Genomic DNA, 15,268 nt, shown 5'->3' on the forward strand with positions numbered 1-15,268 from the left:
CGGTCACATGGACTGCGGCGTCATCCAGGGAGGTGGGGCCAGATGTCAAGAGAGGCGCGTCACCAAGGACGCGTCACCAAGGCAACGGCCGGAAGGGAAGTTCTCGGTAAGTACGAACTTTTTCTTTTTTTTTAACAGGTTTCTCGATATTGTGATCGGCATTCACTGTCGAGGGTGCTGAAAGAGTTAACTGCCGATCAGTTAACTCTTTCAGCACCCTGGACAGTGACTGACGTCGACTATGCTCATCTCTATGATGGCGGCTGCGCGAAAATCACGCAGCCGCGCATCATACACGGATGACACACGGAGCTGTCAAGTGTTTTTTGTGTGCGCAAAACGCCGCGTTTTTGCGTCCGCAAAAACGCCACGTTCGTGTGAATCCAGCCTAACACTAACGGATTGACCCCTCAGATGTGGCGCTCAATAGCGAGCGCTGCATCTGAGTGGTTTTGGAGAGAGGGAGCTCCTCTCTCACCCCACCGGCACCCTGCTATACAATCGTAGGGTGTCGGTGTCTTCTATGGCAGCTGGGGGCCTAATTAAGACCCCCAGGTCTGCCTTTAGTTAACCCCTGCTAGGCCATGCCAGAGACATGGCCTAGCAGATGCCTGTCCATTTTACACTGACAGGCAGTAAAACACTGCAATACAGAAGTATTGCAGTGTCTTATAAAAGCGATCGAATGATCGCACAGCACAAGTCCCCTAGTGGGAGTAATAAAAAAAGTTAAAACATTTCTTTTAATAAAAGTTTATAATAAATAAATAAAAATCCAAAGAAAAAAAATGAAAAACCCACTTTTTCGCCTTACAAAAGACTTTATTATGAAAAAAAAAAAAGTTAAATTACACATATTTGGTATTGCCGCATCTGTAACGACCTCAACTATAAAGCTATTTCATTATTTAACCTGCTTGGTGAAAGCCGTAAAAATAAAATGAAAAACAATGCAAGAATTGCTGTTTTCTGTGCATCCGTCCTTAAAAAAAATGGGATAAAAAGTCACATGTACTCCAAAATCATACCAATAAAAACTACAAGTCGTCCCGCAAAAAAAAACAGCCCTCATACAGCTGCATCAGCGGAAAAATAAAAAAGTTATGGCTCTTCAAATATGGAGACACAAAAATAAATAATTTTGAAAAAAGTGTTTTTACTGTGTAAAAGTAGTAAAACGTAAGAAAACTAAATAAATTTGGTATCGTCGCAATCGTAACAACCTGCTGAATAAAGTTATTGTGTTATTTATACCACACGGTAAACGGTGTACATTTAGGATGCAAAAAAGATTGGCAAAATTACTGGGGGGTTTATCTATTCCCCCCCAAAAAAAGTTAATCAATTAATATATACCCCAAAATGTTGATGCAAAAATAAAAAAGTTATAGCTCTTTGAATGAGACGATGGAAAAACGTAAAAAATGGCTTGGTCATTAAGGCCTCAAATAGGCTGGTCATTAAAGGGTTAAGTCATGTTTGCCCTTTGCATTGTGGTGCAGAAGACGAGCACACTACCAGCAAACGGAAAAACCCACAGCAAAAAAAACATGGAAAACTACATGTGGTTTTGCTATGTTAGAATGTTTCTTTTTAGGGGGGGGGGGGGGGGGACTATATACAGTGAAGGAAATAAGTATTTGATCCCTTGCTGATTTTGTAAGTTTGCCCACTGTCAAAGTCATGAACAGTCTAGAATTTTTAGGCTAGGTTAATTTTACCAGTGAGTGATAGATTATATAAAAAAAAACCTGAAAATCACATAGTCAAAATTATATATATTTATTTGCATTGTGCACAGAGAAATAAGTATTTGATCCCCTACCAACCATTAAGAGTTCAGCCTCCTCCAGACCAGTTACACGCTCCAAATCAACTTGGTGCCTGCATTAAAGACAGCTGTCTTAAATGGTCACCTGTATAAAAGACTCCTGTCCACAGACTCAATTAATCAGTCTGACTCTAACCTATACAACATGGGCAAGACCAAAGAGCTTTCTAAGGATGTCCGGGACAAGATCATAGACCTGCACAAGGCTGGAATGGGCTACAAAACCATAAGTAAGACGCTGGGTGAGAAGGAGACATCTGTTGGTGCAATAGTAAGAAAACGGAAGACATACAAAATGACTGTCAATCGACATCGATCTGGGGCTCCTTGCAAAATCTCACCTCGTGGGGTATCCTTGATCCTGAGGAAGGTGAGAGCTCAGCCAAAAACTACACAGGGGGAACTTGTTAATGATCTCAAGGCAGCTGGGACCACTGTCACCAAGAAAACCATTGGTAACACATTACGCCGTAATGGATTAAAATTCTGCAGTGCCCGCAAGGTCCCCCTGCTCAAGAAGGCACATGTACAGGCCCGTCTGAAGTTTGCAAATGAACATCTGGATGATTCTGAGAGTGATTGGGAGAAGGTGCTGTGGTCAGATGAGACTAAAATTTAGCTCTTTGGCATTAACTCAACTCGCCGTGTTTGGAGGAAGAGAAATGCTGCCTATGACCCAAAGAACACCGTCCCCACTGTCAAGCATGGAGGTGGAAACATTATGTTTTGGGGGTGTTTCTCTGCTAAGGGCACAGGACTACTTCACCGCATCAATGAGAGAATGGATGGAGCCATGTACCGTCAAATCCTGAGTGACAACCTCCTTCCCTCCACCAGGACATTAAAAATTGCTCGTGGCTGGGTCTTCCAGCACGACAAAGACCCGAAACATACAGCCAAGGCAACAAAAGAGTGGCTCAAAAAGAAGCACATTAAGGTCATGGAGTGGCCTAGCCAGTCTCCAGACCTTAATCCCATCGAAAACTTATGGAGGGAGCTGAAGATCCGAGTTGCCAAGCGACAGCCTCGAAATCTTAATGATTTACAGATGATCTGCAAAGAGGAGTGGGCCAAAATTCCATCTAACGTGTGCAAACCTCATCATCAAGTACAAAAAGCGTCTGACTGCTGTGCTTGCCAACAAGGGTTTTGCCGCCAAGTACTAAGTCTTGTTTGCCAAAGGGATCAAATACTTATTTCTCTGTGCACAATGCAAATAAATATATATAATTTTGACAATGTGATTTGCTGTTTTTTTTTTTTTATATAATCTATCTCTCACTGGTAAAATTAACCTAGCCTAAAAATTCTAGACTGTTCATGTCTTTGACAGTGGGCAAACTTACAAAATCAGCAAGGGAGCAAATACTTATTTCCTTCACTGTAGGTCAGGGCAAGAAGTGTATTCTAGAAACCACAGGAAGTTTTTTTTTTTGCAAATCTCATTCACGTACATGTAATATCTGGATGCTTACAGTGTGAACTCTGTCTAAAGTGGCTGTAAGGTGGACATGTCTCAATGTTTTAGCTGGAAAATGTTTGCTTTTGGTCACCCCGTCCTATCCCTTACCTTAAAATTCTTTAAATAATGGGGCACAAATGTGTACATTTTGGACTGGATGAAGTTAGCACGTACCTTAGCGTGAATTATGGTAAAACGGATACAACATTATTCCTTGTCGTTTTGTAGGTGCGCCTCCTTATGAAGAGTTACTCTTTTCTTAGAGAGACCGTTCCAATTGTGATACAGAATGAAAGTAAAGGTAAATTCATATGGGCCATTGTGAACAGTTTGTCAACAATAAAATTGTACATTCGAAGGCATGTACCAGTGATACCCCGTATGTGCCTGTACAGCCAGGGGGCGCTATGGATGCAGTGGTGAGAGCCTTCATCTCTGTGCACCATGTCTAATGCAGGTATTTGGACGTTGCACATGAGGCACCTCTACCGGCAATTACAGCCGTGAGTTTGTGTGCATTGGCCTCTATCAGCTTTGTACAAATGGACACTGCAATTTTTCATTATTGCTCTTTTCAAAACAGTTCACGCTCTGTCAAGTTGCATTGGCATTGGGAGGGAACCGATGTTTTAAATTACAAAGTCCAAAATTCTTGGTTGGATAAAGGTCTGACTCCCCCCCCCCCCCCCAGGACATTAACACTTGTTTTGTAAAGTGGACTTGTCACCCTATCTAAGGTCAACATATTACAGGGTCAGTTCCGCTCTCCTATTAGCCGAAACGGCACAAAAAAATATTGTGCCAATTCATTAATCGGAGGGATCAAAGAATATAGCGGATTTCTAGTTATGAATTCAGTGTTTTCATGAGCAGACCGCTCCCCCCGCCACTCCCCTCCCCCTTCTTCACAGTGATTGGCGGGTTGCTGTGTATCTGAGACACATAGCAGCCAGCCATCAGTGAAGCGCTCCCCTATTGAGCCATTTTTATTTGATTTTTGTTCCGTTTGGGCTAATAGGAGCGCAGAACTTTCCCAGTAATATGCTGCCCCTTACATTGGGCAGCTCATACAGGTGACCGATCTGCTTCAAGCCATTTTTGCAGGATCATCTTTGGAGTCTTTGTCTGCAGAGACCACTTGAGGCGTTAATATTGATTTTCCAAACATGCTATGTAATGTGCTTTGAATTTCCAAAATTGATCATTGTAAATTGTAATCTTCCAGCTTTTTTGGGAGATGTGGTTTATCATTGGAAAAGACCAGAATTTCTTCTCTTTCCTTCCTTTGCACAAACTGCTGTAAAGCTTTAGTATATGAGTAAAATACAGTATAGAAAGTTATAAAGTACAATATTACAATTATTCATGTAAAACTGCTTCCAGGACTGGCCCCTTTAAACTTGGTGGCAATGTAGGTACTATATACAGCGCCCACGTACTATTGAGGGCACTTTGTAGCAGTATTGTACAGTAGCAGTCACAAGTTTTCAGGATTTTCTTTATCTTGCAGAGAAAAAATTCAAGATACCGGAGCTTTCTAGTTATCTTTATTTCCTCTTCTGTCCAACCCTGGTTTACAGAGAGCGCTATCCCAGGTAAGTCCCAAGACAAGTTCTGTTTAGGTCAGCAGGTCACGCTTTATATACCATTTTATATAACGTAGAATATAATGAAGAAAATAAAGCAAGCAATTTTATTAAAAATCCCCTCCCCCCCGTCATTTTCAAATTATTGAAGGATGTTTTGTATCTAATAAAGATTTTGCATTATTCTGGTTATCCTGCCTGTATTTTGTGATAGGAGAATTTGATTTGCTATTCAGGTGGGATCAATTATTGGTGATTTGTGAGTTCTCTGTTGGAGGATTTGTAGGTATATGTAAACCTCTCTAAGCATTTTATTTTAAAAAACTACACGGCCCGACATGGGCCGTGTAAACGAGTGCCGATCAACTAGACAGCTCGTTGATTGGCACTCTATTGTTTTATCACACGGAGCAATGATTGGATATGTGTAGGGACAGGTGCTTGTTACTACGATCGCTTGTCCCTATACATTTTTATCTTGTCTGCTGCACAGAGATGTGCTGCCGGCAATGAGGATTTTTAATTCTGCATAAAAGAGCAGATCAGCCGCTGAATGAGCCTATGACCGATTATTAGCCCGTGTTATAGGGCCTTTACTGTGATTATGACTATTACTAAAACTAAAAGTCACTAATATGGAAGAATAATTATTTGTTTCCTGTTTGGGACAGACAGACAGATAGACAGACAGACAGACCGAGATAGATAGATATCTTTTAGAAAGGCAGAGGTATAGCGTAAGTCCATTTTTCTCAACACAGCCAGTTATCATGGAATTTGTTATATTTCTGTATGTTGCATGCATATATGTACTCATAATGGTAGTTTGTATTCACTTTTTTGATAATATCAGAAATCAGGGGTATATTATATGATCTCCATCTGTTTGCTATGGCTGACGTAGCCGCTGACAAGATGTGACATATAATAGTTCTATATTTGAAAGGCATAGTATCTATGTCTAATCTCAACAAACTAAGTTCTGGTGTCAGTTCAATTGTTTGAGTTATTCCCAAAGTATATGTAATATGGTTCCTATTTGGCTGCAGCCGCTCCAACATTGGGGAGGTACATTTGCGTATATTTTAGAAAACTTATATGGGGTAGAATACTATCTGTATAATGTACTAACCATCATGAACTATACTATAAAACATAAGAGTGGATTTTAGAGATGTGTGTGTGTATATATGTATGTATATATATATATATATATATATATAGAGAGAGAGAGAGAGAGAGAGAGAGAGAGAGAGAGAGAGAGAGAGAGAGTTTTCATCCATTGTGTTTGCGAGAATTGTTTGTTTGCATCTTTCAGCCATTTAGAGATATTGGAATTGAAGTCCACAGTTTGATGGTTGGGAATCTTTTTGGTAGAAAGTACTTGTACTTCTGTGTCTAGTTTGGTAATTTAGGAATGTAGCAACATGTGTAGGTAGAGAAATGATTAAATATGAGATATTTCTGAGTTTGAGAAGCTGTGTGTTGTATACCCATCACCGGAGAGCAGGAATTGCGCCCTATATCACAATGTTGTGTAACGTCTAATACTCGCCCTCTGTTACAGATGTATTAAAATTCAATTTACTTGCATGTGCATCCACGGACGGGACATTTATATTGAGACTTATGTACACTGGTCTATACAGAACTCCTCTATCTGCCTTATGTTATGCGGGTGTAGTTAATATATAATCCAAACGTGTGGCTAGCACACCGAAAACTGTCTGAAACGTTGTCATGATGAGATCTAGAAGTATGTCCCAGGGATCTAGCTATAGGTGTTTGCAGGGGCAGCAGCTGTACGCAGACCCTGGTGTCTGAGGGTCCACCTCTGCTTCTACACCCCTTAATGACCGTGCCTGACAAGGCCTTAATGACCAGCTACATTTTTCCGTTTTTGCCTCTCTGCTTTTCAGCAGCCATAACATTTTTTTATTTCTTCATTGACGTGGCTGTACGAGGCCTTGTTTTATGCGGGAGAAATTTAATTTTTTATTTTTTTTGCTTGGGGGTAGAAAAAAATCACTACGTGTTTTTTATATGATTCATTTTTTACGGTGTCAAAATAGGAAAAAGCGATTTTCAGCATTGTTTGTTTTTTGTTTTTTTTGCTTTTTATATCCCGTTCATGTTTAACGCTAAATAACCTGTTAAATTAATTATTCAGGTTATTACAGTCGTGTAGATACCTAATATGTGTAGGTTTTTGTTTTTATCTAATATATGGGCAATAAAATTTTGTTTATGCAAAATAATGACTTGTTTTGGACTTTTTTTTTGTTACATTTTTTTTTTTAAATCCCATTAAGGGATAACTTTATTTAGAACTTTTTTTTTTTTTACTTATAATGTATTAGCATACTCTTGTATTCTAATACATGATCTTCTGTGTCACGTTCACACAGGCTGCTGTTAGGGCAGCACATAGTGTGCCCTAACAGCAGGCATACTGAGCAGACAGCCCTGGGGTCCTTTGTAGGTCCCCAGGGCTGACTGCGGCAGATTCCCCAGTCTTCGATTGTGTTGCCGGTGATGCGATCAAAGAGTGGTGTCCCCTTTGATCACGCTGCAGACACAGACCACGGCGATCAAAGGGTTAAGCACCTGGGGTCAGAATGTTTTCCTATCCCAGCTGAATTCTGCAGGCTGCTCTAAGTTCAGGAGCTGTAAGTTACAGCTCCTGCTTAGAGGAGCACTCATCAGCCTCTTTTACAGAGACGCCAAAAGACGTAACTGTAGACTAAGCACCCTGCACCGCCTGCCGTCAAAAGATGTTGCGGGTCATTAAGGAGTTAAGGACACACCAGTATTATAAAGGGTGGGTTATACGTGTGAGCTCTGCTACAGATTTTGAATTGGGGCCCAGGAGCTTCTACTTAGGCCTCTGGTCAACACATGTATAGTGTAACCCAGATATATCCCACCTAACCCCTCTAGCCACATGAATCTAGGACTAGAATGTAGCTATAGCCATTTTAACATGGCAGCGCATAGAATTGAACTGATTGAGAGCTTACTCACACGAGCGTGTCTGATTTATGTCTGCAAAAAACAGGTCGTTTTTCTTGCATATGAATGTCAGTGTTTGGTCTGTGCAATTTACGTTTGTCATTTGTTTTTCTTGTCCGTTTTCTCCTCTTCCTACTATTTTTTTTTGTTTTTTTGCTGCATTTCTTGAGCAACTGATTCGTGAAAAACAGAAAGCACACGGATGTCGTCCAAGTGCTGTCCATTTGTTTAACGCACCCATAGACTTTAATGGGGGGGTATGGTCAGCAAAAACGGACCAGATAGGACATTCTGTGAGTTTCTAGCAACTGACCCACGCTCTGTAAAAACAAACAAAATTGCATGTTTCAGCATGTGATCTGTTATTAAAACGGACAGCACAGTGATAAGAAATACGTTTGTGTCAATAAGGCCTTATGGCAAGGACAACCAGAATCGGCAGATGAAACACCCTAACCGGATTACAGCATTGTATGGTGCCCTGTACCAGCCTCCACAATGCACGGCTGGGCTACATGTACATTGTAAACTTGTATTACATATCTTGATGTCTTGCACAGTATATGTTCCGGACACTTTGAAAAGGACTGATAAAAGCAGAAATGTAGAAAATGCAGATACAGAATATATAGTCAAGTTATCTCATCGCATAAGTTGTCAGAAAAGCTTGTAAAGATTTAGAGATAAAAATGTACAAAGTGTATTCTGTTTATATAGATTAAGACCAGTATGATTTGCTAATGTTTTTGCCTCCATACAGAACACCGTACATCAGGTGGAAATATGTGGCTAAGAACTTTGCCCAGGTAAGGTGTAGGTGCAGACTGGCCATAGATGGGAAGATCTGCCTCCATTGCTTATTTTTGTAGTGATCGTTCTCATCAATGTCTTTATTGTTAATGTGAATTGCTGCACCTGTTTTATGTTCTCTAATAACTGATCAAAGAGTTTAATCAATGATGACCAAGAGAAATAAATCCTATACTGTACTTGTTTCAACAAATTAATGATATTTGCACATGATAACAGTGAGGAAATAGTAACAGTAAAGCCCCATTCACACGAACGTGAATAACGTCCGTGTGCTGCGCATGGAAATCACGCGAAGCCCACGGACCCATTGATTTCAATGGGGCCGTTCACACATGCGTGAGTTTTCATGCAGCAAGAGCCTGCTGCGTGAAACTCACTGCATGTCCTATATTGGTGCGTTTTCACGCACCTACGCGCCCATTGAAGTCTATGGGTGCGTGAAAACATGCACATCCGTGTGCGGTGCATGATTTGCGCATCAATTCGATTGAAAAAAATGTGCTTTGCAAGTGCATGAATAACGCATGGCACTCACAAAGCACACTGATGCATAACGCAACACACGCGGACCAGATTCACGCATGTTTTTCACGCATGTGAATCTGATACGCTCGTGTCAATGAGGCCTAAGGCCCCATGCACCTTATTATTACAAAAAAGAGCGGTAATATGGCAGTGGGCATGAGGCCTAACCCAGGCTCTTCTTCTCACCCTTTTCCGTCTAGAATAGTCGTCTTTGGATTTTGATAGCATCAACTGAGAATTCTTGCACTTTGAACTTTCACTACATTGTGTTTCAGTATTACACTGGGCAACTTATACAGCGGTCCATGTCTCCTTTTTTACATTTGTGTAACACGTGTTGCTTTATTATCAAATTACTCTGATATAATGTAATGAGCAACATGTCTGTTTCTGAAAACCTGATCATGTAAAACGGATACAAACAACAAATATTTCCATTTATTAAATTATCAGAAGTTAAAAAAGTGTATTGGACACTTGAATAACTTTTTTCATTATACAATGATTAAAATAATTTACTTAAATGGGTTGTCCGAGACTTAATGAAACTAAACTGCTGCAGGATATGTCATAAAATGAAAGAAAAAAAACAATACTCACCTGTTAATTCCACTGAGTATTTTTTTTAATTTTATATTATATTCTGTAGCCAGATACGTGTTTTTTTTTTAATGTCTCGGACAACTCATTTAAAACTAGAAAACACCTTTTAAACTTCTGCTTGTTCTGACTAAATGGGAATAATATAGTTTTGTACTCCTTTTATGTATTCAAAAACATCAATCGGTCAATATATTGTTCTATGGATAAAACGATCTATGGTGTGAAACCTTTTTTTCTATTCTTTCTATACATCAATAGTTCCTTGGCTGTCTGTTTTTTGGATACTTTATCTTGGTTACTCTGTGCATCCCAGTATTCAAGAACATGAGCAAGCAGCCATTCAATACAAAGACCTTAGTGCTTTCCATCTTCCATTCCACACTGCCCGGTAAGACTAAGAACTGGTTAATGAAATATGCACCTTTTTTTTATATAATGCAGTGGTTTATATATCAAGGATATATATATATATATATATATATATATATATATATATATATATATATATATATATATATATATATATATATATATATATATATACTGTATATATATATATATATATATATATATATATATATATATATATATAAACCATGGTAGATAGTTCTAAGGACTTGAATACTTGAATAGATGAAGATATGTAGTGCAGGATGAGAAGTAGGGATCCTCTCCTTACAAGCCCATGGTCATGTAATACTAAATTATTAAAACACGAAGACCATCTACTATGTCTGAGGTAGAGTGTCCAATAGATACGGTCATACATGCCTGCCCCTTCCAGATGTTAAATAGAGGTGTCAGGCAGAAAATCGAAACCAAAAATAATGGGAAGGTGAAGGGTCTAGCCTGGCAATCTTTCAACTTTCTGTTCATGCTTCCTTTTTGGGCTGTGGGACCTAAAGTTAAAGTGATTTTGTGTAGGTAATAATTAGGTAACACCATTATAGGAATCTCTTCCAGTGGGTCAACTGGGGTTAGAATTATGTGCAATTTTGTTAGTTCTTTGGGGTTGTATGAGAAATTAATAAAGTTCAGGAAGACCGTATTTTTTTAAATAAGAGGTTTTATGGGAGGCACACATTAAAATTGGAGGAATTAAAACTGCAATGTAACGTAACTAAAACCAAATTTTCGGAAAGAGTGATAGAATCATGGAACAGTCTTCCCGCAGCTGCTGTAAGGAGACCTACAGTTAAAGCAGTCAAGAATGCTTGGGGCGACATATGGCTATTTTAGAACTCTACTGGTATCCACGGCAAACGAGGAGGTTCGGAAGTCCAATTATATCTCATGTTCCAGGAATAAATGTCAGTCACTGCTGGTTGTGAAAGGCTCCACACTCTGCGTCCGATTAAAATCTTTTTACAATATGCCCAAACTGTTCAGTGAAAAATATATAACACAAGTGTAAAGGATCTGCCAGACACAGCTTCTGTGTCGACGCCCTTGGTTACTCAGTCTGCACCTGCTCCTAAGTCTGATGGAGTGACTCCTTCTTCTACCAGTCAGGCTGGGAGGCTGAGGAGTGGGAGAGCCTATCACAGCCTGGCCAGACGGAGCTAGCTCCCGCCCTCTGTCTATTTATACCTTCGTTTCCTGCTTCTCCTTTGCCTGTGATTCTGCTGGTTTCCTGGCTCTGCTGCTGCTGCTTGTACTATTTGTCCTCTGCTTCATTTTGACCCTGGCTTTACTGACTACTCTCTTGCTCTGCGTTTGGTACCTCGTACACTCCTGGTTTGACTCGGCTCGTTCACTACTCTTGTAGCTCACGGTGTTGCCGTGGGCATCTGCCCCTTTTCCCTTAGCTTCTTTGTACCCTTGTCTATCTGTCTGTCGTGCACAAAGTGAGAGTAGGGACCATCGCCCAGTTGTACACCGTCGCCTAGGACGGGCCGTTGCAAGTAGGCAGGGACTGAGTGGCGGGTAGATTAGGGCACACCTGTCTGTCTCCCTACCCCGTCATTACAACAAGGACATAGTGCAATAATACCTCCAACCAATAACAAGGAGTTCTGATAGCATTTATTAATTCTCACAAACATAGATTAAAAATCAGCATATCAAAGATATATAAAACTAAACGTTGCATCCAAACAATCTGGGCAGCCTGATTCGAGTTCCGCCTACATCGGCTTCTTCCGGGGCCACCAGACCATCCAGATAAAGTAAAAGAAAACAGGATTCATCGGATTAGGTCACCCATTGATCCATGGTCCAGTTCTGATGCTCACGTGTCCATTGTAGGTGGTTTCGGCAGTGGTTGAGGGTCAGCATGAGCACTCTGACCGGTCTGGGTCTACACAGCCCCAACCCCAGCATGCTGTGATGGACTGTGTGTTGTGACGCCTTTCTATCAACGCCAACAGTAACTTTTTCAGCAATTTGTGCTACAGCACCTGTTTTGTAGGATTGAACCAGATGGTCAAACCTTCGCTCCCCACGTGCATTATTAAGCCTTTGGAGTCAATGACCCTATCACCGGTTCATTGGTTGTCCTTTCTTGGCCCACTTTTAGTCACTAATCACTACACACTGGAAACATCCCACAATTTGGTCCTTGTCAAACTCACTTAATGCCTTACACTTGGCCATTTTTTCTATTTTCAACGTATCAACTTCAAGAACTGAACTTTTACTTGCTGCCCAATATATCCCACCCCTTGACAGGCACCATTGTTATTCACTTATCCAGTCAGGAGTTTTAATGTTAAGGCTGATCTGTGTATGTATGTATGTATGTATGTATGTATGTATGTATGTATGTATGTATGTATGTATGTGTATATGTATGTGTGCATATATATATATATATATATATATATATATCTATATGCGTGTGTGTATGTATATATATATATATATATATATACCCCCAGAAAGCGTTTAGTAAAGTGATTTAGCTACTGCAATAACACCGCCTCTCCCCACATACAGTCCGTAATCACTTTAATTTTAGCTGCTTAGGCTGAGTGTCATAGATGTTCTGATAACTATTCATTGGAAACAGCCAGCATTTGATTCCAAACCTGCTTATTCTGGGCAGATGGCATAGGGACCTGGGTCAGCTGGCATGTATTATGATTGCATTCATTTCTGAAAGAAATATAATAGCCACATCTCCGGTACAGAGAGATGAATTCTTGCAGAGGTGTGACTGCAACAAAAAGTACACTGTCAAGAGGTGAAGTAAATCAGTATTGTTAAAATGACAAAAAATATTTTTAATACTTCATTTTAGCATTTATAGGTACATTTTTGCTTTTTAGCTTGTAGACTCAAGGACCTCTACTACTCCTGTGGGCCCTTTTTTTAATTTTTTTTAAGAAAACGAATTTCTATAGATACTGGTGTTCCAAAAACTTTAAATGAAACCAAATATGATCTGTATTTGTGTGTTAAAAATACATCAAGATTAGAAGTAAGGTCAACTTGCAATGATAATTATAATGTAATAAAAATAATTATCTCCACTATAACAAATCACAAGATCCTGCGATCTACACATTTTAAGTAAGGTCGGTTTCAGATGGGTATAATGCAGTTGAATTTTTAGCATCTATATTATGTACGCAACACCCACACTTCCTGTGATTCCACTTTGGCTACTATGGTGATCTAAGTTTAGTTCAGTTGAACCATAGGGGCAGGGCGAGTTCCAGGTTTATGTGGGCCCTTGGGCGACACAGACTTAGTAGGCCCTTTTGCGGGGGAACTCACGGCGGCAGTAAAATGTCAGAAAACGTCACTTTGTGCCACACAGCCCCCCAGGTAGTGCCAAACAGCCCCTCTCCCTGGTAGTGCCACACAGCCACTCTCCCTGGTAGTGCCACACAGCCCCTTCTCCATGGTAGTGCCACACAGCCCCCCTCCCAGGTAGTGCCACACAGCCCCCTCCTCCTAGGTAGTTCCACACAGCCCCCCTCCTCCCAGGTATTGCCACACAGCCCCCCTTTTCCCAGTTAGTGCCACACAGCCCCCCTCCTCCCAGGTAGTGCCACACAGCCCTACACCTCCCAGGTAGTGCCACATAGCCCCCTTCCACCCAGGTAGTGCCACACAGCCACCCTCCCTGGTAGTACCACACAGCCACCCTCCCTGTAGGTAGCGCCTATGGGATTCTCTCTAGGAGTGTAATCCCCAGCCAGAGCATTGCCGATGCTCTGGCTGGGATTCCAATTCAGGAGAAGCCCCTGATGTCACTATCCTCATATGGACAGTGTTGTCAGGGGCAACCCCAGAGCCATAGTCCCGGGCAGAGAACTACTAGCACTCTGCCTGGGACTCCTGCTCTGCTCCTGACATCACTGTCCATATATGGATAGCGATGTCCGGAGCAGAGCTGAAGTCCCAGTCAGAGCGCTAGTTAAGGCTCTGCTCCGGCTCTGGGGAAGCCCCTGACATCATTGTCCATATACGGCTAGTGATGTCAGGGGTAACCCCAGAGCCATAGACTTGGGCAGAGCACTACTAGCACACTGCCTGGGACACTGCTCTGCTCCTGACAACACTGTCCATATATGGACAGTGATGTCAGGGCCTTCCCCATAGATGGAGTCCCAGAGCAGAGCCGCTTCTAACGCTCTGCCTCGGACGCCTTCTCTCCTCCTGACATTAATTTCCATATATGGACAGTGATGTCAGGAGGAGAGAAGGTGTCCCAGGCAGAGTGCTAGAAGTGGCTCTGCTCCGGGACTACGTCTCTGGGGAAGCCCCTGACAGTCAGCCGCTAGCGATTTGCCTGGGACTCCTTCTCTCCTCCTGACATCACTGTCCATATATGGACAGTGATGCCGTAATGATGGCAGCGTCAGCACCCGGCTGCCAAGTGGGACCCCCCTAGGGTAGTGGGCCCTGGCACAATTGCCCAGGTTTGCTGACGCCGGCGCTGCATAGGGGGTCTAGGTGCTGTGATGTTGATTTCGAAATCCTAAACTGTTAAGGGACTGAACCATAAACAAGATTCTGATAGAACAGGGATAGGGGTGGGACTGTGATAACCTTCCAATTACTTAGTGAATTGAGCATAATGGTTTCATGAACAGCTGATCAAAATGTAAAGTGGTTGCAATGTAACGAACTATATAAAATTATTGGTGGCTTGGCTTTTTGATATTATCTTTTGTTCTATTTTTCAGGCACCTTTGTGCTGCTACTATCATTCTTTGCATTTCTCCACTGTTGGTTGAACGCATTTGCTGAGATGCTCCGCTTTGCAGATCGCATGTTTTATAAGGTGACTGTACCTTTCGTTTTCATACACAATGGTGTTGTGCTTTGATTTGCTTCATAATAAAGCTGTTGTTTTCATTTTCTACAGGACTGGTGGAATTCCACGTCCTTCTCGAACTACTATCGCACATGGAATGTGGTCGTCCATGACTGGTTGTATTATTATATCTACCAGGATCTACTATGGGTAAGGATTTAATCACA

General features: G+C 41.3%; 1 protein-coding gene across 1 annotated transcript in view; it reads left to right on the plus strand.

Moving 5' to 3' along the window:
* The window catches only part of SOAT2 (sterol O-acyltransferase 2), a 57,550-nt gene that overhangs the window by 37,823 nt on the left and 4,459 nt on the right, over positions 1-15,268 (plus strand). Inside the window, exons 7-12 of the mRNA XM_075851061.1 lie at positions 3,522-3,594; positions 4,804-4,888; positions 8,652-8,697; positions 10,091-10,220; positions 14,971-15,068; positions 15,153-15,251. Coding sequence (XP_075707176.1) covers positions 3,522-3,594; positions 4,804-4,888; positions 8,652-8,697; positions 10,091-10,220; positions 14,971-15,068; positions 15,153-15,251 — 531 coding nt within the window. The remainder of the gene's footprint in view (positions 1-3,521; positions 3,595-4,803; positions 4,889-8,651; positions 8,698-10,090; positions 10,221-14,970; positions 15,069-15,152; positions 15,252-15,268) is intronic.

Source organism: Rhinoderma darwinii, chromosome 2 (assembly GCF_050947455.1).
Source record: "Rhinoderma darwinii isolate aRhiDar2 chromosome 2, aRhiDar2.hap1, whole genome shotgun sequence".
NCBI lineage: Eukaryota > Metazoa > Chordata > Amphibia > Anura > Rhinodermatidae > Rhinoderma > Rhinoderma darwinii.